General features: G+C 37.6%; 1 protein-coding gene across 1 annotated transcript in view; it reads left to right on the top strand.

Moving 5' to 3' along the window:
• BVES (blood vessel epicardial substance) overlaps positions 1-21899 on the top strand; it is a 63305-nt gene extending 41406 nt beyond the window's left edge. Inside the window, exon 8 of the mRNA XM_027853727.1 lies at positions 21616-21899. Coding sequence (XP_027709528.1) covers positions 21616-21725 — 110 coding nt within the window. The 3' untranslated portion in view covers positions 21726-21899. The remainder of the gene's footprint in view (positions 1-21615) is intronic.
• The last annotated feature ends 3825 nt before the right edge of the window (positions 21900-25724 follow it).

Here is a 25724-nt window from a genome sequence, read left to right as displayed (position 1 = left end):
TGAGGATTTGGGAAAAGGTTTAGAATGAATTATCTAAAATGTATTCGAGCTTTCCGGTATTTGCAACTGAACCTCAAATAGAGACTAGACTTGGAGTCAGGAACACTTCAATTCAAATTCTGCCTCAGACCCTTAATAGCTATGTGATCTTGAATAAGTCACTTAATCTCTTTCAGTCTGTTTCCTCATTTGTACAAAGAGGATAATAATAGTACCTACCTCACAGGTAGGTGATGAAGATCTAGTGAGATAATATATGCAAAGCATTTTGGAAACTTTAAGATCACTATAGGATTTTAGCTATCATTATTGTTATTATCATTATCACTATATGTCACACACACACACACACACACACACACACACACACACACACCCATGTTTTTAGTCTGGGCCATTAGAAACTGAAAGTATTCAACTCTCACCATTCTAGTGATCAGAGAGAAAAGAGATTGCCAAGGCAATCTCATCACTGACAATTGGTGAACAGCAGTGGTGTTGTCATGGCAACCTCGAGATATTTTATATTTTTCTTGAAAGCCTCAGACCTCCATTTTAGTTGATCTGGGCTAAATAACTTCAGGTAGATTTTTTTTTTATCCTGATGCATACTCTTCAGCAGTCAGTTGGGCTTAAGCTTCTAAGGGTTTTATTATGAAAGAATGTTGTTTTTTTCCTTAGTTTTTCAGGCTTTATTGTCTGTCTTTAGGGCCCTCTGGAATAGAAATCAGAAAATTGCTTTCCAAGAGGCAAGAGAAATTGCCCCCCCTCAAGGTTCATAGTTGTTATTATTTATTGTGGTTGCTGCCAAGACAGGGTCCTTGGCCATCAGGTGGTTTCATTTCACCTGGTTATCTGTATTTGCTTTTCTTCTGTCAGAGGGTCTGTGCATTAGCTACTCACTCACATGGTCTGTGTGTGCCTATGGGGGCTGCTTTTTTGTTTCTGCTAATATACCCTCTCTGTCAGAAAACGCAAACATAGAAGTCTGATGCTGGCCTGAGCGACTGCTCTTTCTGCTGCTATGATTTTAGTACAGTTAGCTGAAAAGAGACAAAAAGAAAAACACTGCAACCTTCTTTTTAATGCTAACTCATCAAATGATATTTCTAAATACAATTCCCAATCAGGCAAATTAATTTAGTTTATGAAGTATAAAGTAGAATCTTTTACAGCATTAATGTCATGGGGCAGAACTGACTCAGTTACAGGCTAACCATGTTACATTAGGCTACGTACTACTTTCTTAGAAAACATGATTTGTTCTGAGTTGTGTTCAGATATTTCTACTGATAAGCTGGCATATGATTCTTTTATAATTTTTAAAAACCTTGGGCTTTCTCTATGGGCTTGTGGAAAGGGGTACTGGTTTGAGAGGGAGAGGACTTATGTCTAAATCCCAGTCTTGCCATGGATTACCTGTGTGACAGTGGGCAAATCACTTTGACCTCTTGGGGCCTCCTGTTTACCCATCTTTAAAATGAAAGGATTGGGCTAGATGACTCCATTCCAGCTCTAAGTCTGTAATCTTGTGATTTGCTGACCAAATTAGCCTGCCTTGACAATTCAGACAGACGTCTTTAGGTACAGAGTATGTCTACTTACCCTAGGACAGAGCGCAGTAATCACACATCTGATTTTAACACGGGCATTTCCAGCAAACCAGAAGCAATTTCGAAATGAAATAATCCACCCAAATCAATAACCTATTTCAAGAATTTTCACATCATTTCTGGTTTCACAAAACCTTGCCAACTACAAGTGGGTAGTTTAGGATAGGGTGAGTAGGATGTTGGGAAGTGGTCTGAGCATTAAAGGTAGCCTTTAAGCCACATTCTACTTCCTCATACCAATGTACCTGGATACCTGGTGGCCGTAGCAAATCTCTCACCCACCCAGCTGCCACTCTTTGGGATTTCCCTTTTTCTCCCTTTCTTTCCCTTTCCCCCCTTTACCAGTTGCCTAGGACCACCTCTTCATTCCCATAATTCCTGCTCCATTCTCTCCATTCCTACTTCTCATATCCCAAAAGCAGTCCAGAGTGGCAGGTTTTGATCTGCTATTCTAAGTCAAGTAAGTGTTCATATTGAGGTAAGAGAAATAAAACCTTTTAACTTCTCCTTTCCCCTTTCTCCCATAGTATTGATTTATTTACTTATTTTTTTTTGAGGCAGCTAGGATTTCAATTTGGACTCAGGAAGAAGTATGTTTCAAATTATATCTCAGACATTTATTAGGTGCATGACCTTGGACAAGTCATTTAACCTTGATTAATCTCAGGTCCCTCATCTATAAAATGGAGATAACAGCCACGTAACAGGGTTGCTATAAGGATCAAATGAGATAATACATGTAAAGCAATTGCATAATTTGCATAATTGCATAATTACATACCTTGAAATGCTATATACTTGATAGCTATTATTACTATTGTTGCCAAGCATGCTTTTAAAAGATCTACCTGTGCTGCTTATGCCATCCTGGTCTCCTTCCTCTCCCTGCTACTTTGCTTTCTACCTAATGGTCTTTGCCTCATCTCCAGCTCTAGTGAGGAAATGGGAAGGGAGGCCAGCCTGGTTTTCTTTTAAAATGTAGATAAATCTTATATTAGCCCTTTCTGGACAAAGACTTGACAATAGCACCTGTGTGTGATTTTGTGTTTCCCTGTCTGGCCAAAGTGGAAAACTTGGAATAGACTTAAAAAGGAACCTTTTGACCCTCTGTCTGGTTCCCTTTTGTTACTAGCAGTAAAAACTCTTAGAAAACCTCAGGAGGGCTGCATTCCATTCTAGTGGAGGGCCAAGGGAGAAAGGATACACTCTAGTCAGAATCACGAACAGCCAGGGGAACCCTTGGGATCCATGGGAACTGCAAAAGAGAGGGTGTGGGTGACAGAGCATCTGCGAAGGCTATTAACAATGACAGGAGGCACCACTGCTATGTACCCCTAACATGCTGGAGAGCCTGGCGGTGGAAAGGTAAAGGAAAGGGGAGCCCTTAGCTTAGTTGTAAAAGATGAGTTCCGGGTATCTGTAGCTGAAACTCTGAACATATTTTGCCATAGAAACAGTTAAACCAGGTGGCCTTTCCTAGTCTCTCTAGCTGCTAGGGTTTTCCCTCTAAGGCTACTTTCTTGCCATCGTGTGTGTGTGTGTGTGTGTGTGTGTGTGTGTGTGTGTGTGTGTGTGTGTGTGTGTGTGTACACACACACATATTTATGATATACACACTCATATGTGCATATATGGATGTGTGTATGTGTGTCTATATCATACGTATTTACTTACATGCTCTCCTCCATTAGAGTATAACCTTTTTGAAGGCAGGGACTATTTTTTGCCTTTGTAATCACAGGATTTAGCACTGTATTTAGCACAAGGTAAGTGCTTAATACATGGTTACTGGTTGATTGAAACCTGGTGGTCAGAGTTTGTCTTACTAAGAATCTTAAATGTATTTTAAGTATTTGTCCTCAGTAGGGCAATTGATCGGTGACATCACTCATGTGAATACTTCTTCCAGGAATAGAGATGGTAACCCAAATCATCCACGTTGCCTTGCACATAGTAAGTGCTGGAGTAGAAGAAATCAAACTCATCCCTACCTTCTCAACCTGTGTGAGAATTTCCATAAATCCTCCACATCAGATACAATCTAATAACTGACCATTACTATTGCTCTTTAAGGTTTGCAAGATGCTCAACATACATCTCATTTAACCCTTACAGTTGCTATACAAAGTAGGTAATAATAGGTGGTATTATCCCTGTTCTGTAGACGGAGAAATAGAGGCACCCTACAGAGTGGCCTTCTTCAGGCTGTTTCATGGAGACCGATGCAACACTTGAGCTATCCACCTGCTATTGCTCTCTCTCCCTCTAGCTGCCTAGCTGCCTCCTGTTTTCCAGTATCATACTTAAAGCTGGGAGGGACCTTAAAGGACATCTAGTCCAACACCTTCTTTTCATAGATGAGCAATCTGGAGCCAGGAAAAGTCAGGTAGATTGCTCAAGGTCACAAGGACAGTAAGAACTAAGATTTGAACCAGGGTCCACAGACTCCCGAACCCGTGCTCTTTCCACTTTACCACGTCCCCTTAATGTCTTTAAAGATGCCTTTGTGACACTTCTTAAATTGAAATCATGGATGACTATATACTGTTGCCTATTTACACCTGCTATGCATCCTTCGATTCTCCTCTGGATCACTTGCAATTCTGTGATTTATAGCCCTAGAGCATCATTGGGAGAATATCCACATTAAAAGGTGGCTTTTTCTGATAGCAAGTAAACTTGGAGTTATTGAGGGTATTGTGAAGTTTCCCAAATGCAGTCAAGCCTGATGGAGCCTAAATCCTGTTCAAAACTGGGTTGAGGTCAATATCCATTGGTATATAATACTTGTCCAAGATATATGTACTTACAGACCAATCCAATGAGTTTCACACTTGTTTTATGTAATAGGTTTTTGTGAGTGGGCTGATCCATATTACCTCATTTCTTTGGGAAATTGTGTTATGAGTCTACTTAAAAAGGAACTTTGGGAATGTAACCAGTTCCCAGGTTAGGCATAGAATTTTAAGAGTGGTTTATTTTTATGACCAAGTAAAGTATTATAAATTAAGATATAAATGGCACTAATAAGTAAAAAAAGTTAATAAAAATGGATGATTTACAATAGGCCTGTGATTTATGACAATGGATTGACAAATGAACAGGCTTATAAAGTCAAAATAAAGTCATTTGGAAGTAGATCTTTACTAGTGGGACCGTTGTGGATCATGTAGACCTGCTTTCATCTTGAAACCTTAAAACAGACCTTTATTGATATTTTAAGTTTTTATTTTGCTTTTTGCTCTGAAATATAATGCATAAGTCATTAGAAATAGCAATTAATTAGAAATGCTAAAGGGAAAACATTCTTTACTTCTTCAAGGTATTCTTGAAAACAGCGAGTAGGGAATTTATTTTATAATTATTTATTATTATTAAAGACCAGGAATACACTGGACATTCTTGTGTAGTAGAAAGGAGAGGGCAACTAGGTGACAGTGGATAGAACACCAGGTCTGGAGTCAGGAAGGCCCGAGTTCAAATCTGGCCTCAGACACTTACTAGCTGTGTGACCCTGGGCAAGTCATCTAACCCTGTTTGCTTCAGTTTCCTAACTCTAAAATGAGCTGGAGAAGGAAATGGCAAATCACCCTAGTATCTTAGCCAAGAAAACTCCAAATGGAGTCAGGAAGAGTTGGGCATAACTGAAATGACTCAACAACAACAACAAAAGTAGAAAGGCAGAAATCTTTTTTTCTTAATGAACTCTAAATTAAATAGACAGCAGGAAAGGAGTCAATACACTCAGAGGAAAGATTACTCAGCATAGTGCAGAGATCTGTAGTGACAGGACCAAGGACAGCTTATGGGAGCTTATTTGATGATTAGCTTAAAAATAAAGGAAGGGAACACAGAGAAAGCTCTTCTACCCTTGGGACCAACCTCTTATGTCTTTTTTTGTGTGAAATTCATCACAGTTGAATATCTATGCCTAAAGAAAGACTATGTCATTCTAAATTGCATAGTTTAAGTATTTCTCTTGGAAAACTAAAAACCTTGGAAATGGTAAAAAAACAAAAACAAAAACAAAAACAAAAACCAGTGCTGTCATGTCCCCCAAGGATAGCTAGCCTGATTTCAGTTTTCCCCATTGTGCAAAATGCAGGTCACTGGCTTCTCTTATAGTGTGGTCCAAAAACCCACTCACAGTAGTTGATTTCCCAGTACTAGCAGGATAACTTCAGTAGTTCCTGTGAAATTTGGTAGGATCCCAAATTATATATAGTCAACTGTGGAAGGGCTTGTCCATGGTACTACCTGGTAACATCTAGTCTAGAATCTTCTTTTTTCTTTTTACTGAAAGATAATTATTAGATGTCTCATCTTTCCCCTTTAAAGCCTATTCTCCCCCAAATTCCAAGTCATCCTGAAGAAATCTCAGGGGTTTCAAGATCAATCTGACTACTAAGAAACTTTTTAGAATGGGTCAAATACCCCAGAATGGTCTTACTTTCCCAATTGTGCTCGCTCCTGGACAGTACCCAACCAATAGTATGGATCAACAAATAGAACATTTTGGGAAGTCACATGAGATTAAGTTTAGTTGGAACAGAGGTTGGGATTTGATACAAGCTGCAGGTCTTTAGTTCTGTAATGGTTCCTGGGTTCAAAAATTGGTTCTTCTTTTTTTTTTGTGAGGCAATTGGGGTTAAGTGACTTGCCCAGAGTCACACAGCTAGTAAGTGTTATGTGTCTGAGCCCAGATTTGAACTCAGGTCCTCCTGACTCTAGGACCAGTGCTCTATCCACTGCACAACCTAGCTGCCCCCCGGTTCTTCTTTTGAATACATTCAATGTGAGCTAAATTCTGCAAATTTTGGAAGAATAAGAAATGTAAGGAAACTATGAAAAAATTTACCGATTGTTTCTGAATATGAAAGTTGATACAGCAAAAATCATTCCTACTTCTGAGTAGGGAAGAATGGGTTCTTTGGTGTGAAATTTTTCAATGTCTGAGAGCCAACCTTGTACCATAGTAGGTTCTATGTAAATGCTCCTTCCCTTCCCTATTTCCCTTCCTTTCCTGTACTTCCTTTCCATTCCCTTGTCTTCTCTGAGAATGGGACTTGGAGTCAGAAAAGACTTGGTTTCAAAAGTAATTTCCATACTCACTAGCTGTATAACTGTGAGTAAATGATTAAACATTTTTGACCTATTTCCTCATCTTTAAAATAAGAATGGTAATATCTGCAGTACCTGCCTCCCAGGGTCGTCATGGGAATGAAATGAGATATGATATATGCAAAGCACTTTCCCAGCTTTGAAATGCTATGGAGCATCAGTTAATAACTGGACATTCCATTTTTCTTTCTTTCTTTCTTTTCTTTCTTTTCTTTCTTTCTTTTCTTTCTTTCTTTCTTTCTTTCTTTCTTTCTTTCTTTTTTTGGCTTAGGGGAGAGGCAGGAGTTAAACAAAAATCAATTTCTTATTCATTAGTTTTTCTTTGTATTAGTAGGAGTTAGTCTTTGGAGGAAGTCTCCTACTCTTCTCTCCTATCTCCCTTCCCCACCGCCAGTAATTACAGGCAAATAAACAGGAAATGGGGCAGGACCCATGATATCATGGGTATGAGGAACTACTGGAAGAGAAAACTCGTTCTACTAATTCAAGTTGGCTCCTTCTCTGTAACTTGTAGTCTTAGAGAGTTGCCTAAGGAACAAAGGTTAAGTGACTTGTCCAAAGTCACACAGCAACTGTCAAAGTCAAGACTTGAACTCAGGTCTTCCTGGCTCATCATGCTCTTTCTCAGGCAAATAAAACAAATGTCAAATCTTTTAGAATTCAAATGTTAACTTGTTCACTGAATTGGTTTTTTTGTTTTTGTTTTGTTTTTTAACAGAAAGCAAAGAAAAACAAGAAAGCCACTGGAATAACCCACTCTTTACCTTTATGCTAAAAAAAAAAAATAGCCAGCAGAAATTCTAAATTGCATTTTGAGTAGGGCCCTTGTAACATTTTTTTAATAGCCTCAGCTTCTAATGAGGCGCATTCATGAAGGTGAACTAAGGTCTTTGATTCACATTTCACTTTTTTTAGGGAAGGAATAAAAATAAATGGGATGGTGATATTTTTGCATTGGGCTGAATTTTTAGTGGATGGCTATAAAATGTCCTTCCCTATGCACACATAGATAATTAAGAAGATTACAATTATTGACCCAAATTTCTAAGGACCCCAAGACTTTAGCCAGTTTTCCTCTCTTCTTTAAGAATGCATCATGCCTAGATATTTATACTGCTTCGGAAACATACAAGGATTAAAGAGAAGTGGTTAATTGTTGCTATAGGATTCACTTAATTCAGACTATTTTTTGTTGCTTAAATCCAACTCAAATAGTTTGCATTGTCATTTAGCTATTCTAGTTTTGAGGGCAGTTAGGTGGCACCTTAGTGGATAGAATGCCAGGCCTGGAGTCAGGAAGACTCATCTTCCTGAGTTCAAATCTGGTCTCTGACACTAGTTCTGGAACCATGGACAAGTCGCTTAACCCTTTTTGCCTCAGTTGTCTGCTCTATAAAATGAGCTGGAAAAGGAAATGGCAAACCACTGCAACATATTTGTGAAGAAAACCCTAAATGGGATCGTGAAGAGTCAGACACAATTGAAATGACTTAACATAACAACACATCCTAGTTTCTCCATGTATATGTTCAAATAAGTGGCAAGAAAATGGAATGACAGGTCTGTTCTTTCTGGGCAATCTCCTGAGAGAAAGCAGCCTATTGAGAAAAAAAAAAGAACTGGTTCTCAGGCCCTAGGGTTTGGGTTCAAGTCTGCCTGTGTGACCTTAGGCATGTCAAATAACTTCTCTCAGCTTCAGTTTCCATATCTATACAATGCCAGGTTAAGATTAGATGACCTCTATCGTCCTGTAATCCTAAGGCCTCTGACCCAGGGTTACTTTCATCTCACCAGGAGGAATCAGGGTACAACTTTGGTGACAGATTTTATATATAAATAGATAAGCATTGTATATAGAAGTTCCAACTCTGTCTTCAATACTTCCTAATTATGTTACCCTGGGAAAATTACTTCATTTTGTTGTCTCAGTTTTCTCGTGTATAAATGGGTTAGCACCTATTTTCACATGGTTGTTGTATCAAATCAGATGTTTATAAAGAATTTGCCAACTTTGAAATACTGTATTTTCTAATTATAAATTATTCTTTTAAAAAATATAGTAGGGAGGGAATAGAATAAGCATTATTTATAGTGCCTGCTAGTGACTAGTACTGTGCAAAAGTGCTTTTGTTTTGTTATTTTACAAATACTATCACATTTGATCTTCACAATAACCTTGTGAGGTAAATGCTATAATAATAATAATGATAACTAACATTTATATAACTTTTACTGTGTGCCAGGTGCTTTACAATTATTATTTCATTTGTGATCCTTTCAACAACCAGGTAAGGTATTGTTATTATCCTCATTTTACAGATGAGGAAACTGAAGCAGACAGATTAAGTGATTTGCCCAAGTCACACAGCTAGTAAGTAAGTGTCTGAAGCAGAATTTGAACTGAAGTCTTCCTGACTATACACCCAGTGTTCCATCCATTGTGCTGCCAAGTGACCCCTTTCTGCCATTCCATCTGACCACTCATCTTACATTCCAAGGACATCTAGCCTATCCTTTTCTCATTATAATTTTAAAATAAAAGTGCCAGATAAAAGCCCGCAGAAACTCTGATTTATGAGTGGCATGATATAGTGAGAAGAGCGCTAGGTTTCCAGTCAGAACACTTGGGTTCAAACCCTAGCCTTGCTACTTATTATCTGCATAACTTTGGGCAAATTATTTCACATCCCTTGGCCTCAGTTTCCTTATCTGTAAAGTAGGTGTAAGAAAAGTGGGGGGCACTAGGAGGTGCTTTCCTGCTCTAAATCTCATGATGTTAAGCTCCCTCCCTCCCCCATTCCATCCAATATCATCATCTACGGTGAATTGCTGGTTTCTTTGTTGCACTAACACAAGATTTCTTCCTATGAAACTAGTTTGGGTTGTAGGAAAAGAGTTTCAGTATTAACTGGAATCTACTTAGAGGACTAGGCCTATAAAACTTGGGTGTCAGACTAACAGTGCTGGAATTATTTTTCTTAAAGTTGAACTGGTCAGGGGACATCAGAGTGTATTAAATTTTCAATGACAGCACAGTTACTGACCCTTTACTGTCACAGATGGTAAAGAGAATTAATTCAGTCCCCAGCAACTCTTTGGTGGAAGTGCACATAGTTACATAATTGTGCTCAGCTCACATTTATCTAGGTTCTCTTAATGGCAAAGAGATCTATAATTACCTGTTTACTGCAAAAGGATTATCCATGACACCATAGCTTCAAGGTTTAGAAATCTGTTTATGGAAAAAAGTAATCCTTCCTATTTAAAGACAGAGTTTTTTTTCCCCCTACAGTGGAATTACTGTCATTTCAAGTTATTTTTTCTAATGTTTGATGGGAGACTTTGCATGCTATCAATAATGATCTATTCTGATGCCTCCTCACAGTGAGGAAGTGATTTTGAGTGTTTAGAAGCTACGCCAGCAGATCTCAAGGCCTGGTAGGTTCTTTCGAAACTGGAAGGACTTCAGGCATGGGTCTGACAATCAATTATATGCCTCTTGTCTAGAGACTCGTGTATAGTTAATTAAATTTTTTTTGTTTTTTTTAATTAATTTATTAATTTTTAGTTTTTAACATTCACTGCCATAAGATTTTGAGTTCCAAATTTTCTCCCATCTTGTCTCTCCCCCCGCCCCAAGACAACGTGCATTCCAAATACCCCTTCCCCTAATCTGCCCTTCCTTCTATCTCCCCTCCCTTTCTTTTATCCCCTTCCCCTTCTATTTTCCTGTAAGTCAGGATAGATTTCTATACCCCATTGCCTGTATATCTTATTTCCCAGTTGCATGTGAAAACAATTTTTAACATTTGTTTTTAAAACTTTGGGTTCCAAATTTTCTCCCTTCCTCCCTCCCCACCCACCCTCATTGAGAAGGCAAGCAACTCAATACAGGTTATACATGTGTAGTCATGTGAAACACTTCCATAGTAGTCATGTCGTGGAAAACTAACTATATTTCCCTTCATCCTATCCTGCCCCACCCCCCTTTATTCTATTCTATCTTTTGACTCTGTCCCTCCTTAGAAGTGTTTGCTTCTGATTACCCCCTCCCCAAATCTGCCCTCCCCTTTATCATCCCCCCTTTTATCCCCTTCCCCCCTATTTTCCTGTAGGGTTAGATAGATTTCCATACCCAACTGAGTGTGTAGACTCATGTATATTTAAAAAGGCTCATTACTTAACTGTATGCATCAAGTAAGGGTTGGGGGAAAGGCATTGGTGAGGTGGAGTTTTTTAGAGACAATTCCTAAAGACTACCAAAATTTGTGGTTTGGAGGGATTAAGAGGATGGGTTATAATTTCCCTTGATAGAGGGAATTTCTACACCAATGAAATTACAGGTCATTGCAGTATTGAAGAACTATTGTTTTTGCTTGATTGCTTTTATCCTATGTTACCTGGTCACCGTTGGGGCCTCAAGTTCACTGGCAATGATGGGTAGAAAATTAAAACTAAGATAATCTTCACTATTGAAAATGTGGAAAAAGACAGAGCTCTGACACAAATCCGACAGAAACAAATTTATTAATTACATGTTTAGCATTGTTATACTGAGACAGACAGAGGACCAAAGAGTAGTTTCTTCTTTCTTGTTGGAATGCTCTCTGCCTCAAGTCAGAGACTTGCAATGTATAGTGTTTAGGACCCCAAAGTTAAATTCCACAGAAAAATTAAAGCAAAGGTATACTTCATTTTGGAAGTTTAGTTTAAAAAAAACTATAGAAATGTCTATGTTGGGAGTTGTTCACTTGGACACAGAACGTCTGGCTATGTTGGAAAAACCAAGGTCAAGTCCAGGGTGGAACAAAAAGATCACCTCCTTTGATTTAGTCCAGAACAAAACTACCTGCTTTGGTCAACAAAAGGACAATCCTCCAAAAATTCCTTCCTCAAAGGATTCCCCCTTCAACTTATAGGGGTATTCAAAGGTATAAGAGACATTTCTCTTCATTGAGTTAAAGATATTTCTTCTAGTTTGGTCACCACAGACAAGATAAAACCTTTTTAGTTTTCTGGGAGATCCTTTCTTGAACTTGATTGTCATCTATTACAGAAAACTGTTTAGGTCTTTGATGAGGATGAAACAAGCATACTTTCCTTTGGCATTTTGAAGAAGTACAAATAAGGCTCTCTGTTCAAGTTGGGACTAAAGATTTTAGACAAAGACATTATTTTAATATTATATCTTAATATTTCAGAATAGAAAAAGAAGCCTTAGTGCTATATGTTTCCATAAAAAGAAAGTAAAATTTTAAACCCAAATTATCCAGATTGTTTACTTCATTACAATCCATCCAATAATTGTAGGTTATTTGTGGATATGGACTATATTTTTATTAATCTTATCAACTGATAACTAGTCATCCCCTAGAATACCATATGTATACTACATACTCTTTGTTCACAGAGTATAAAATTGTTTCTTTCAAAATAGCCTCTAAATATAAGAACTTCTGCTTAAAATAATTAGGAAAATAACTCTGTAGCCTTTTAGTTACCTTTGAACAATAGTGGCATGGTTTAATTTGGGATTAACAGAACCATATAATTTACGGTATTAATTAGAAGGTTTAAATTTTTTTAATGGAAAGTTAAAGATTTAGAAACAGTGAAGTTATAGGACCTTAGAGCTGAAAGGGACTTTAGAGAGTTCAACTCCCTCCTTTTGCACATGGGAAACTGAGGCCCAGTTCTTTGCTCTTTCCATTCCACTATGTTCTTTCTACAATACCATGATGTCTTTCATATTATTCAGGATTTTTTCAGTCTCTGAGGAAGTCAGTAACAGATTTAGAAGTAATCAAAGGTTTAAAAGTGTTTCCAAAGAGTAGTTACTGTCAGGCTTACCTCCTTGGCATGGAGGTCAGAAGTAATTTTTGAAAAAAACCTCTAGGTAGTATCTTTGATTGCTACCCCTATTGTCATAAAATTTCTCTCCATTCCTAAAATCCTCTCCTTATAGCCAATTAATTCTATAGAAGCAGATATTACAGTTTAAGTAGATGTTTGCTCCCAAAATTCAATATGTGAGGTCTGAAAACTTCGTCTCTCTGCATACTCTAATTGTTGCAACACTGGCACCATCACTGTACCATTCTTATTTACAGTTGATGAAAATGCCCTTAGTTTGATAGAAATATGGCCTATACCTTTCATGCTGACATCACAAAGCAGGCACCATGAACTATGTCTGCAGTCTCAGAACAACAGTAGTGCATACAGTAGAATGTCAGTTTCTTGAAGACAACACCATTGCATGTGTTTGGAATCCCTAGCACCTAGCTCAGACCCTTGCACATAAGAGGCCTAATAAATGTTGGTTGAATTGAATTGATTCTCAGAATAGTTTAGTGACTAGAACACTGGAGTCAGAAGCTCAGTTTGAATGCTGCTTGTTTTTCCTTGGACAAATCACGTCAACTCTATGAGTCTCAGTTTCCTCATCTGTAAAATGAGACTAAATGACAAGATTTCCAAAGTCTCTTCCAGTTCCAGGATGCTATTTATTTCAGAATATCCATGACAGCCTTGTATGGAAACTGATTTGGCTTCTGTCTGTATATGTGGTACAATAAGAAAGTTTTCCTTCCTTCTCGGTGTTTTGTGCATTCGAGGCCTAAAAACTGTATGCCAGTGATAATATTTAAAAGACTACCTACCTCGATTGTCTTCTGGCACTTGAAATTCTATACTTAGACTTAAACTTAAGGTTCCTTGCCCCCTGTTAAAATGGAAACATTTCCCAATGTAATAACTATGAAGTTTTATCAGTCATTTGTACATTAGTATGAACCAGTTTAGCTTACCTTTTCTTGTAGGAAATTTTTGATAGTTATAAGGGGTGGATACTTAGTGCTTGGAATCATAGAAGGAAGAATGAAGAAAGCAGAGATCATAGGATCATAGATTTAAACCTAGGAGGAACCTTATAGGTCATCTAATCTAACCCCCTTCATTTTACAAATGAGGAAACAGAGACTCAGAGAGGCTAAATTACCTGACGTAATTACAATAATAAGTAACAGAGTTCAGACTTCAACCTAAATCCTCTGACTCCAAATTTATTATTCTTTCTATCACCTAGGGCCAGCCTGATTACAGAATCACTTTCTTAATGTTTTTTTTTCTTTCTTTCATTTTTTTTCCTGTTATTTGAGTCTTCTTGTACAAAATAACTAATATGGAAATGCTTTAGATAATTGCTCATGTAACCTGTATCTGATTGCTTACCATCTTGGGGGGGAGGACAGGGAGACATACAGGATATCTATATATAGATATATATAGAGAGAGAAGGATAGAATTTGGAACTCAAAACTTTAAAAAAATGTGAAAAAAATTTTTAAAAAAAGACTCCTAGGAATTAGATAAATTCTGTGGTCTCTGACAGCTCTTAGTTCTTTTAAATCTATAGCTGGGTGGCGCAGTGGATTGAGTGCTAGGCAAGGAGTCAAGAAGACTCATCTTCCTGAGTTCAAATCTGGCCTCAGACACTTACTAGCTGTGTGACCCTGGGCAAGTCACTTAACCCTCTTTGCCTCAGTTTCCCCATCTATAAAATTAACTAGAGAAAGAAATGGCAAACCATTCTAGTATCTTTACCAAGAAAACCCCAACTGGGGTCATGAAGAGTCAAACACAACTGAAAAATGACTGAACAGCCTAGTCCAACCTTCATTTTACAAACAAGGACTGAAGTCTAGAGATCTGAGGTAACTTACCCAAATTCATACAAATCACCTTAAAAAGAAGCATTCTCCTCGGCTGTTAGCAATTTCTTTATTTTGGATAAAAAATCTTCAAGAAAAAAAATTCCTTATTCATAATCAAAATAAAAAAGAAGGAAAGGGGAGGAAAGGTAATCATTCCTTAATGCAGTGTTTTTGTACAGTTGTGAGCTGCATTCTTTCTTAGAGCATTTTTTTCTTTATATCTCAAGCATATACTACAGTACTTTGTGCATACTAGGCACTTAATAGATGTTTTCTGGTTGACTTAAATGAATTGAATTAATGGGAGAAGAGAAGGAACCATTCAAAACAAATAACAAGGGCCTCCAACATTTTTTGGGGTGGGATTCCCACGTTCTGACAAAATGAAAAAAAACTATAACAGCATAGTGAATGAATGTATAAATCATATCCAATATAATAGATACTCAAGAAATATTTCTTGAATGAATGAATGAATTTCAGTATTCTTGTTATTATATAAACAATGCTTTGCTGGTAAATGTTCAACAACTGATTTTCAGAGGCAGGGGAATACTTTAAACTACATTATTTGCATTGTTTCCATTACTTTCTTAAATCTGGACAACGACCACAACAATAAATCAAGCTCTGATCTGTAGTGTTGTTGATTTGTGATGTGTAAATGCTCACAAGGAAAATATAACAATTGAAAACTGTTAGGAACTAGATCCAGTAGCACATCCTGAAAGTCAGTTAGCTAAAAATTTGGTGCCTTCAAGCAATTCTCACCACTCTCAAATTTCCCCAGCCCAAGGATCACCGTACCCTTTCTTACTCTTTTAACTAAACCCTTCTCCAGTTGTCTGAGATGCAGGCCTGACTTTGGGCGGTTACATTGATGGATCTTAAAGGGAACTGCCTCATAGGGAGGTGTCTTTCACTCCAATTCCACACTGTTTCCCATCGCCTTTTGCAGTGCACCTTGCAAATCACAGACTGCATTATCACTTTTCAGCAAATGGAGACCCCCTGAATTTTCAGGAAATTCAGCTTAAAAGGGATTGCATGTAAAATCCAGTGTTTCCAGTAGTTTCAAGTACCCACACCCAGGTGATAAGACCTCTATCCGAGTATGTTTCTCCATCAACATTGTAAACGGCTCTTTTTGAAAGAGCAGAATTTTTTAGTAGCAACCTTAAATGCAGCCTTTCTACTATGAGTTCTGGGTTGTTCTCTTAAGTAACCTCTATGTTTACAAGACAACTACTCTTCTATTTCTTCCCTCACCCCCTCTAAACTTTACACCTGCATTCTGAGGGATTCACACAGATCCTATGAGCTATTTCCAGAAACATTATTTTCTGTAACAAAGAATATAAAATTATTTCAGCATAGTCGTTAACAAGGGCCAAAGATAACCATTGGAGTCCCTTAAATTAATGAGGAAACAAATCAGTAAGACAAAAGTGCAAATTTTAGGGAAAAAAAATTTCTACAGAAGGTGCTAAAGTTTTCTGTTTCCCAATTAATTTGAATAAATAAATCTAAGAAACTATGTAAGCTTAAATAAGGTTTCAAAAACCTGTGAAGTTTTTAATTACTTACTGAATTGGTTGGCCAGATGGCTGAACATAATCAAAATAATAACATTTTCAAAGGAATTTTTTAAATGTTGTCAAAGTTTCCAGGGCATAAAAGTTTCATTTCATTCTGTAGTTTACAAAATCACATATATTTTAAGTATATTGCTTGGGGGGGGGGGGAAGGTTCCTTGACAAACTTTATAGAGTAATGCTCTATTTAATTGAAGGTGAGATTTTAGTGATTTCACCTTTCTGGAACAAATCTCAAAACCAGAAGAAAATAAGACTGAGACAGTTGTCAAAGTCTGTATAGTAAAGCCATTTCACTGTACTCCGTAAGTGAGTCTTTCAGGGCCCTTAACTCAGAAACTATTTACTCTATTTTTACATACAATTCCAGCAAGCGACCTAGGTTTCCGGCCCACAGGAAGACTGTTATTGTTCAGTCATTTTCAGTGACCCTATTTGGGGTTTTCTTGGCAGAGATACTGGAGTGGTTTGCCATTTCCTTCCCCAGCTCATTTTACAATTGAGAACTATGAGGCAAACAGGGTTAAGTGACTTTCTCGGGGTCACACAGCTAGTAAGTGTCTAAGGCCAAATTTGAACTCAGGTGCTCCTGACTCCAGGCCTCGCCCTCTATCCACTGCACCATCTAGGCACCCCCATAGAAGACTAGAAGGTGATTGCTGCTGCCCATGAGAGAAACAGCTGTGGTTCTGGTTGACAGAAGCAGAAAGTACCATAGGACAGCAAAGGTAGAGCAATAAAAACTATAAAGCTGAGTCTGACCCAAAATCATAGTCCCCTGGGGTCATTCAGTATAGACAGACAGTTCTGCCTTCCTTAACAGCCTTTGACGGTATACAGATACCTATGGTATTCTACAATGTGATGCTGTGTGTATGGCGCCATCAGGAAGATTATGCCATGACTTGCAAGTGAATCGGATTTAAGGGAGGGAGGACAAAGTCACTAGCCTCACTTTCTCCTTCGGAGCCATCTGGGTACAGTGGCCAGATATAGCTAGTACTCAGAATGATGGTTCTGAGCCATGAAGAAAAATCAAATTATGTTCAGTATGCTCTATTTAAGAAGTTAGGGAAATGTTTATGTCCCTTAGAAAAAGTTTGAATGTTTAAGAATCGCCCTGAGGGTATTGGATAAATGAGTTGTTTGGATGTTTACTAATGAGGTGCTCAACTTGGCAGTGACCAAACCTTCAAGAGCACAAGCTCTATTGCACCACCAGCCCCTCCTTCCAACAAAATTAGTTTGCATCTTCTGGGCAAAGCCTTGATGAGTTATAAAAGTTAGTGGGATATAAGGCAAAGGAATAGAAAAGGATTTATCACCACCCAGCTTGGGGTTATATAAAATCATTTCCTTAGAGTATTCAATTCTCTCATTTTTACTCAAACTCCAAATTGGGTTTTTTTTTTTCAATTTACTTAGTGAAGGAAATATTCATTCTTATTTTATGATGAAATCTAAATCTTTCCCAGAAAGAACTTGGATCTCTTATCAAGTTAGAAAACACCAAGTCTGATGATAAATAATTCTCCCAGCAGTTGAAGACTGGTCTTCTGGCAGTGACTGCTGCAAAAAGAGAAATAGGTGATGCTTTTTTTTTCACCTCCTGTGAATGTCAGTCCATGCACTCAAGACCACTCTGGGATACTCACAGCAGGAAAGGTTTAGGTGCAGGGGTAGGGAGCCTGCGGCCTCCAGGCCACATGTGGCTCTCTAGATCCTCAAGTGCGGCCCTTTGACCGAATCCAAACTTCACAGAACAAATCTCATTAATAAAAGGATTTGTTCTGTAAAATTTGGACTCAGTCAAAAGGGCTGCGCTTGAGGACCTAGAGGCCCACATGTGGCCTCAAGGCCACAGGTTCCCCACCCCTGGTTTAGGGAGTGTAATGGTGCTGTCTGTGACAGAGTGCAGTTTAGTATTGGAATGAAGGGCTCTCAAGCCAGCCCATGGTGGCTTCAAATAATTTTCTCTTGTTGGCTAAACTAAGAATAAAAACTAAGAATAATAGGTAATAATTACATAATGCTTACTATATGCCAGGCACCATGCTAAGTGCCTTACAATTATCTCATTCTATATTACAGGCACTATGCTAAGTACCTTACAATTATTATCTCATTTGAACCCTGAAAAGTAGGTGCTCTTACATAAGATCCCCATTTTACAGAAGAGGAAACTGATATAGACAGAGATTAAGTAACTTGCCCAGGATCACATAGCTAGTTAGGGTCTAAGGCTAGATTTTAATTCAGGTCTTCTTGCCTCTAGGCCCAGCATTCTATCCACTGTGCCACCTAGCTACCTCTAATGTTTTCTAAATTTTTCCTAAAGATTCCTGAGACTTTCCCTCACAGACATGGAACATTTTCTTAAGTAGTGGGGGCCAGAGGCCACATGGTTGATTGTTAGGCTGCCAATCAGGAAACTTGTATCCAAAGCTGCTCTGCCATTTACTATGTTATGACCCTGGGCACTGCCCTACTCAAGAAACTTCAATGGCTCCCTTTTGTTTCTGGGATAGAATATAAACTCTTCTGATTGGCATTTAAAGCTCTTCCTAATTTAATTACTCCTTGTCATGGTCTCTGGGCTTCAGCTAACTGTCATACTTGTAATAATTTTCTGTCTCAATTCAGAGCCTTTGCACAGGCTGTCTTCCACACCTGGAAATGCTCACCATCTTTACTTTCTCCTGTTGGAAGAAACTCTAGCTCCCTCCAAGTCTCAGGCCAAGTACCTCTCTTCATTTATAAAGCTTTTTTTCTGATTTATCTGATTTTCTCTATTTTTAAATTTTTCTTCTTTCATGTTTTTTTTTCCTGACTTCTTTGTTTGGACTCTGCCTTCTGAAATCACTTTGTATTTATTTTGTATTTCTTTTGTTTTGACTCAGCCATAATCATGTAAACTCTTTGAGAGCAGTGACTATTGATTTTGTATTTGTATCCCAAGCAAATAGCCTATAAACACTTAATAGATGTTCAATTGATGAATGAATGAATGAATGAAAGAAAAATAATTTGTTGTGTACTTACTATGTAAAATTACTATGCTAATTGCTTAGAATACAAATAAAAAAGTGAGATAGTCCCTGTTTTCTAGGACCTTGCATTCTAATAGGGAGAGAGAAAACATATAGGCAGGTTAGGGCTGCAATGTGGATAAAATTGGCTCATAGTGATTAGGGTGCTGCAGCAAAGTAGAAGGTAAGGCCAAGTGGTTCAAATGGTAAGACATCCAGTTTGGCTGAAGTGTAGAAAAGATAAACAAACACCTTTTTTTAAAGTGTTATTTTTGTTGATAAAACAATATCCATTTGTGATGCTTAGCCATTTGACAATGCCAAAGACTCTGGTGAAAAAAATCTTCTCTTCCAGGTCTTTAATACTTGTGGCTGCTGAGGAGGCAGGGGCTGCAAGCCCAGCAGAGGAAGTTGTTAGGGATGCATCTCCTTTGGGGTTGCTTTGTGTATGATGCTGGAAAGGTTGGGCTGGAAGTAGGGCTGGTAGCCTGGGCAGAGAAGGAGGGTCAAAGGACCTATGGGTGTAGGGTCCTAGCTAGACTGATAAATTCTGATCTAGAAAAGACCATAGAGGTTATAGAGTCCTCATATTATAGATGAGGAAATGAAGGCTCAAAAAAGTTAAGTCACATAGGTAGTGACTAACAGAGTTGGGATTCAAACCCAAATTCCTTTGTTCCAAATACAGTGGTCTCTCCACCATCAGTGCTGCTGCCCTTTTATTACTAAGTGAATTGTTTCAGTGAGGTTGAGAGGCTTGCTTATTAAGTATATGAAAGTTGAAATGCTCCGTATCGAAATTGTCCTTTGATGTTTGATGGTATTCCTGACATTTCTTCTCAGGTGCCTGAGCACAGCTTTAAAGATGGAGGGGTGCCACGGAGATAGTCTGTAAGATAGCATCAGGCTTGTTGCCATCCCCATGGCTGCTTTCAGACCTTTGGTTATTCAATGGTGGGTTTGTTCAGGGGGAACCATCCCATCCATGACTGCTGCATGCCAGCACAAGTAGACCACCAGCTACTATGATTACTGTTGTCACTTCCTAGCTGGTATTGGGGTTGATTTTATGCTCTTTCAGGAGGACAGTCTAACATTTCTTCTTCATGCCTTGAATGAGATTACACTGTTTCTGCTCCTTGTGAAGCAAATGCATGACTAGCTTCAAATTTGCTTTCCAAAGTCAGCCATACAGTGAATTTTCTTCAAGGCTTGTGAGCTGGCTGAATTCTCTAGCTTGATGGTATCATTGGCAGCTCAGCTCTACTTCTGAACAGTAAACATGACATGGCGATGGTGTGAATGACCCAGATTCAAAATTTTGATGAAATTGATCCAGATATTGAATATGACATTGTTGAAAGGTCCTTTTGTGATACCATGTTTAAAAAAAGTATATATTCATTATATATTACTCAAGCTGGTCCTATGGTGGTTTAGGTCCAATAACACTTGAAGATCATTCTAACAGTTAATAAAAGGCTTACTTAGCCATAGCATAAAAAAGATATTGGGAAAAAAATACAACATTAAGAGTGGGTAGGGGTGAAAGGGAGATGAGGCTAACTTCTGTATGGAAATACATTTAGTCAGAAGTCCAAGGTGTAGTGTAGGGCCTGGGAATAATTGCCAAGTCTGAAGGACCCTGCTTATAGGTAAGTGGGTCTATTTATGACCTTAGATGACCAGGAAACCATATCAACACAGAAGAAACTAGGTCACACAGTCAATAGTCCTGGGCCTTGAGCTTTAGCCCCCAGGACAATAAAGTCTTGAAGGATAACTCCCTTAACTTTTAGGCAAGAATTACCCTGACTTATATGGAGGAGCAGAACCTGGCTAGATACTGATCCTATCATAATCACCCCCTGATAAGTTTTCACAATTATCTATAGAATACATTCATTTATTCAGAGACCTTTAAATACCCCATAAATAAATCAATATTTTTGTCCTTATTTTGTCTAATTGGGAAAAACAAAAGCACAGAGCTGGTGAGTTCATTGCTTGTATTATTAGAAAATCCCATGCTATTAATTCTAATTGTGTCTATTACTACTTACAGACAACTCACTCCCCCATATCAGTTCTTTGGGTTCCATATGCTTTACTTCAGTTTTTCAACTAATATTCTCAATATCCAGCTATTGCCTTGATTCTAGCCAGACTGAGCATTCAAAAAAGCTTATATTATAAAGCACATTTAGCAGAATCAATACAAGAGTGTCCCCTCAAATAGAAAAGCACAACTAAACAGCTATTCCCCATTCTGAGTTCTTTCTTGATAGATGACAAAGAAAAATCAGACTTAGGGCAAATTTCCCGTCCCCATATCTCTGTTTCATTAAAAACAGAGCAGAATTGCTGGCCTTTCAGAGTAGGGATGATTCATTTTGTCTTTGCATTCCACATAGTAGATGTTTAGCAAAATGTTGAGCTGAGCCACTGCTAATCTTTTGATTTCCATGCATTTGGAAGATTTTACAATTTGAGTTTGGATATCAGGATATATTAATCGATTTTCTTTGTGAAATGTTGACAGGCATGCCCTCCCCATATATGAAAGCCTCTGAAAAAATGAAGCCCATTGAAGAAGCTGTTGAAGATGATGTCTTTGAGCCAGAATCTCCAGTTAAAAGTAAAGTTCGTTGATTATACCCAAGCATACAAAGGGTTCGAGATTAAGAAGACTTTGTAGCTCTGGTCAATTAAAAAAAAAGTCTTCTTGAAGAGATCTTGAAAGCTACCAACACATTTCTTGTTTTCTTGTTTTATTACTTTCAAACTGTCCTGCCATGATAAATCCAGATTGTTGAAATTTGGCAGTAAATGATGACGATCAGATTTTTTAAAAAACTTTTTTTTTCTTTTTTACTGTTCAACTTTTTAATAGTTGATTTTACTATATGTCTTGATTGAGCAAAGTTCTATTTTTGACCTATGAATGTTCAAGTTTTCTAGACATTTTGTAACTCAGTCAACATTCTTATTATTAATTGATATAGAACTTCCCACGATTTATTTTAATAGCTTACATTCACACAGTGTTTTGTGATTATGACACCCTTAACATATATTACCTCACCTGATTCTCACAACATCTCTGTGAGGTAGTGCAAATATGCATTTATTTTTTCTGTTTTACAGAGGAAGAAACTGAGGCCCAGAGAGGTTATATGACTTGTTGAAAGTCACACATCTAGTAATTGTGGAGTCTACATTTGAACTCAGGTCTTCTGACTCCTATGATACTCTAATATATTGCATGAAACTAGCAAGGAATAAACAGGGCTTTGCTTCAGGGCACTAAAATTGGAGTGAGGGGCATATTTTTTCCCCTAAAAGTGACCACCATCCACACTTTTTGTCTTATAGTCCTGTCCCAGCATGTCACCATGTGACACAGACATCATTCCCAGGGTCTTCTTGCCTTGGCTCTGGTATAAGGTTTTTGTTGTTTTGTCATAAACACTATTTAATTAACCATCATGAAGCACAGCTATAGAGGTAACAATACTTTTAAGTTATCTAAAGACAGTTTCAATCATATTAAATCGTTGTAAAACTCACTTTAGGTGGCACTGAAAAGCAGACAAACTTACTTGGGTTGTCTATATGAGGCTACTAGATTTCTGATTTTCTTGGACAGAATTGACTGGCAATTTCAGAGAAACGATTAGTTTGGCTGTGGAGGATTACTTTTTTCTCCCTAGTCCTCCCTAGAATAACTTACTGTTTCCATTTCTAAATGCACTACTTTGGTAGCCTGATAAGAACAAAGCTCATCACACTCACCATTCGATATAGTTAGCATTATGATTATAAAATGGCTGTCAATCCCAGAGTAAAGTTATACTGAATCTGTTTTCAGTCATTAGTCTCTATCTACTCTCTTGTGGCTTTTCATCTAATTTTTCTCTTCTGCCCTTCCCTTCCCCATCCCACCCCAGGTCTGGTATCATTATGCTTAGAGTAGCTGGAAAAGTAGAGGGAGTCATTAATGATGGTGGTGAAAGGGAGGTACTGCAGGGATGATGGGCCACCAGGATTAACCTCATTTTATTCTATTTTCCAAATTCTCATCCTGGGGCTCCCTAACCACGCCTTCTTTAATGCATGAGCCATGCATCTAAAATTTGAGCCCCAAGCTTGAGCTCAGACAGAATAAACAAACTAGTAATAAAAGGGCATTTTAGATACATAACCACGGCAATGCAAAAATTTAATGAAGCTTTCCGAGAGTGTGATTTTGAGTTAAATTTTCATCTGTTAGTTGGAAGTGTGACTGTACAAATTTAAGTGGCAGGGGCACAATGTGACTTGGGTCAGATGGAATGAGGGGCTAGTGGCCAACAGAATATTTAGAGCAGACCATGATGAGTTATACAAATTGGTTATGTCCTGTGTCCATTTATTTCACATATATAGATACAGGCTGAGGCAGTCCTTTATTCATATATGTATATGTATGTGTATGTATTCATATATGTATATGTATGTGTATATATACATATGCACTCATATCTATATAATATATCTAGAGGTGTGTGTGCATATAGATATACTTCTTCCATCTAACCTAAACTCCCAAGTCAATTACTTTAGTAATTTAATTTTGAAAAAATTCTCACGTCTGGTTCACTCATGGCACATGATGGCAATCTGTTTGCATAGACAACATGCAAATTGTACATTTTAAACATGTGTATTGGAAAAAGAGGTATAATAGAAAAGGCAATCTAGTTGATTGACAGTTTTCAGTTTTCAGAAAGTAGATAGGAAAGTTTGGGCTTCTTTTTCTTCAAATGTATGCTATGTCATAATTTTTGTATTTATTATCTAAGATTTAACATAAATAATTGCTTAAGAATGTGTTCACTTAAAATATATGTATACTATTGTTCCTTTGTCACTTTCCTTCTCACTCACTGCCCCAATACACACACATAATATAGTCTTCCCTTACGACAATGAAATATGGTTAAAATCTACAAAAACCAGAGCATCAATTGACATAATTTTTTATTATTTTATTTCAAAATAAAAATGTTCATCCTATATCTATTGTCTTTGCGTTATAGTTTTTTTTTTAATGTGCTGTGTCAATTGATACAGCTTGGTCATTCAAAATATTCTTAAATAGGCCTTTCTTTAAGCAATGCACACCAGTCCTTTGGCCATTTCTGACAAATATTCCTCCTTCCATGTCTGTAGTTCATCACCTCTGCCTATTTTTTATTAGGTGGCAGGGGAGAAGAGGGGGCTGAGATTTCATTAGGCAGCTTCCAGAGAGGAAAACCCCTCTACTAAAGCAGATAGACAAAGGCTTGCAACTTCCTGTCCTAAGGAGTTGTCTGGGGCACCAAGGGGTCAAATGACTTACCTAAGGTCCTAGAACTTGTATAAGAGGTAGTATGGGTGCTACTTAAACCTATGTCTGAATTCCTAGCTCTGAGGACTATTCTTTATCTACCAGACTGCCTCTCCTGTGAATACATTTTTAAAGAGCTGTAAGTATTTCTCTAAACATCAGAAAAACAATAGCTTCCCCTCCACTTCACCAATGAAATGTGAATTTTAACAAAGGTACTTGTCATTTCTTTTAGTTCCTAAAATATTAAAATCACAGACTAAAAGGACTAATTTCACTTTGTATATCTGTAGCCCTTCTATTTTTTAAATCAGAAATTATTTTTGGAAACTGAGGTATCTAGAATGGGATGTGTTTTCTGAGAATTTAAGTAGTTTGATGGGTCACTGAGAATATTTGAATCCTTATATTAAGATAGAATTTAAGATGACTTTCCTATTAGTACCAGAATAAGACATACTAGCTCTAAGTTTCATAAGACTAACTGATGAAAGTCACTCCACATATGTCACATAAACCAATTTGACATAATGGTCCCTGGTATACAAATCATTTTAGATTGGAAATAAGGATAAGAGTTGGAGGCCGAGTGCCGAAGGATCAAGCTTTTATATGCATTGTTGAATCTAGGGGAGCTTGAAATCAATCTTTTTTCTTCCCTTCAAGCAGGATTCACTTTTGCTCTCCCAGACAGATGAGTGGGTAATTACTTAAAATTGACTTGGATGAAGAGTTTTTTTTTTCTTCCCCTGCCACTCTGGGAATAAATCTTTAAAGAAGCAAACTGCTGAGATGAATAGATTTTAGAACATTGTCTGGTTTTTTGTTGTTTTTATTGTTACTGTTGTTAATAGATGATGTATTAAAATTTGAATTTTTTTTTTAAAGTTCTGAAGCTGAACAGGAAACAGCAACCTGCTATGGAAGGAAACGGCATATGGAGGAAAAGAGGGGAGAGGATAGGTACTAGCTGTCTCATGCATAGGCTGAGAAACAGATACAACAAACAGAACAAAACAGATACAGATAACAAAAAGAGTAAGGGACTCAGAAAGGGAAGAAAGCCTCTTGTATATATAATCCTTTTCTTGGAGGCCTTCTAAAATTAATTGAGTCACTTAACTATACACATATGTGTTTAAAACATAGCTACTAACATAAAATATGTGCTATGTTTCCATAATCACTGGGGAATTGTTTTTAGTTGTTAAATGTAGCTCAAATAATCTGTTATAAAATATTACTAATAAAAACTGTAAGTTCCTCAAAGGTGGGAATTG

The sequence above is a fragment of the Vombatus ursinus genome, unplaced genomic scaffold (assembly GCF_900497805.2).
Source record: "Vombatus ursinus unplaced genomic scaffold, bare-nosed wombat genome assembly UNPS02000582.1, whole genome shotgun sequence".
In the NCBI taxonomy this organism is placed as follows: domain Eukaryota; kingdom Metazoa; phylum Chordata; class Mammalia; order Diprotodontia; family Vombatidae; genus Vombatus; species Vombatus ursinus.
The sequence above is the reverse complement of the archived record's forward strand: the minus strand, read 5'-3'. Positions and strand labels throughout refer to the sequence as shown.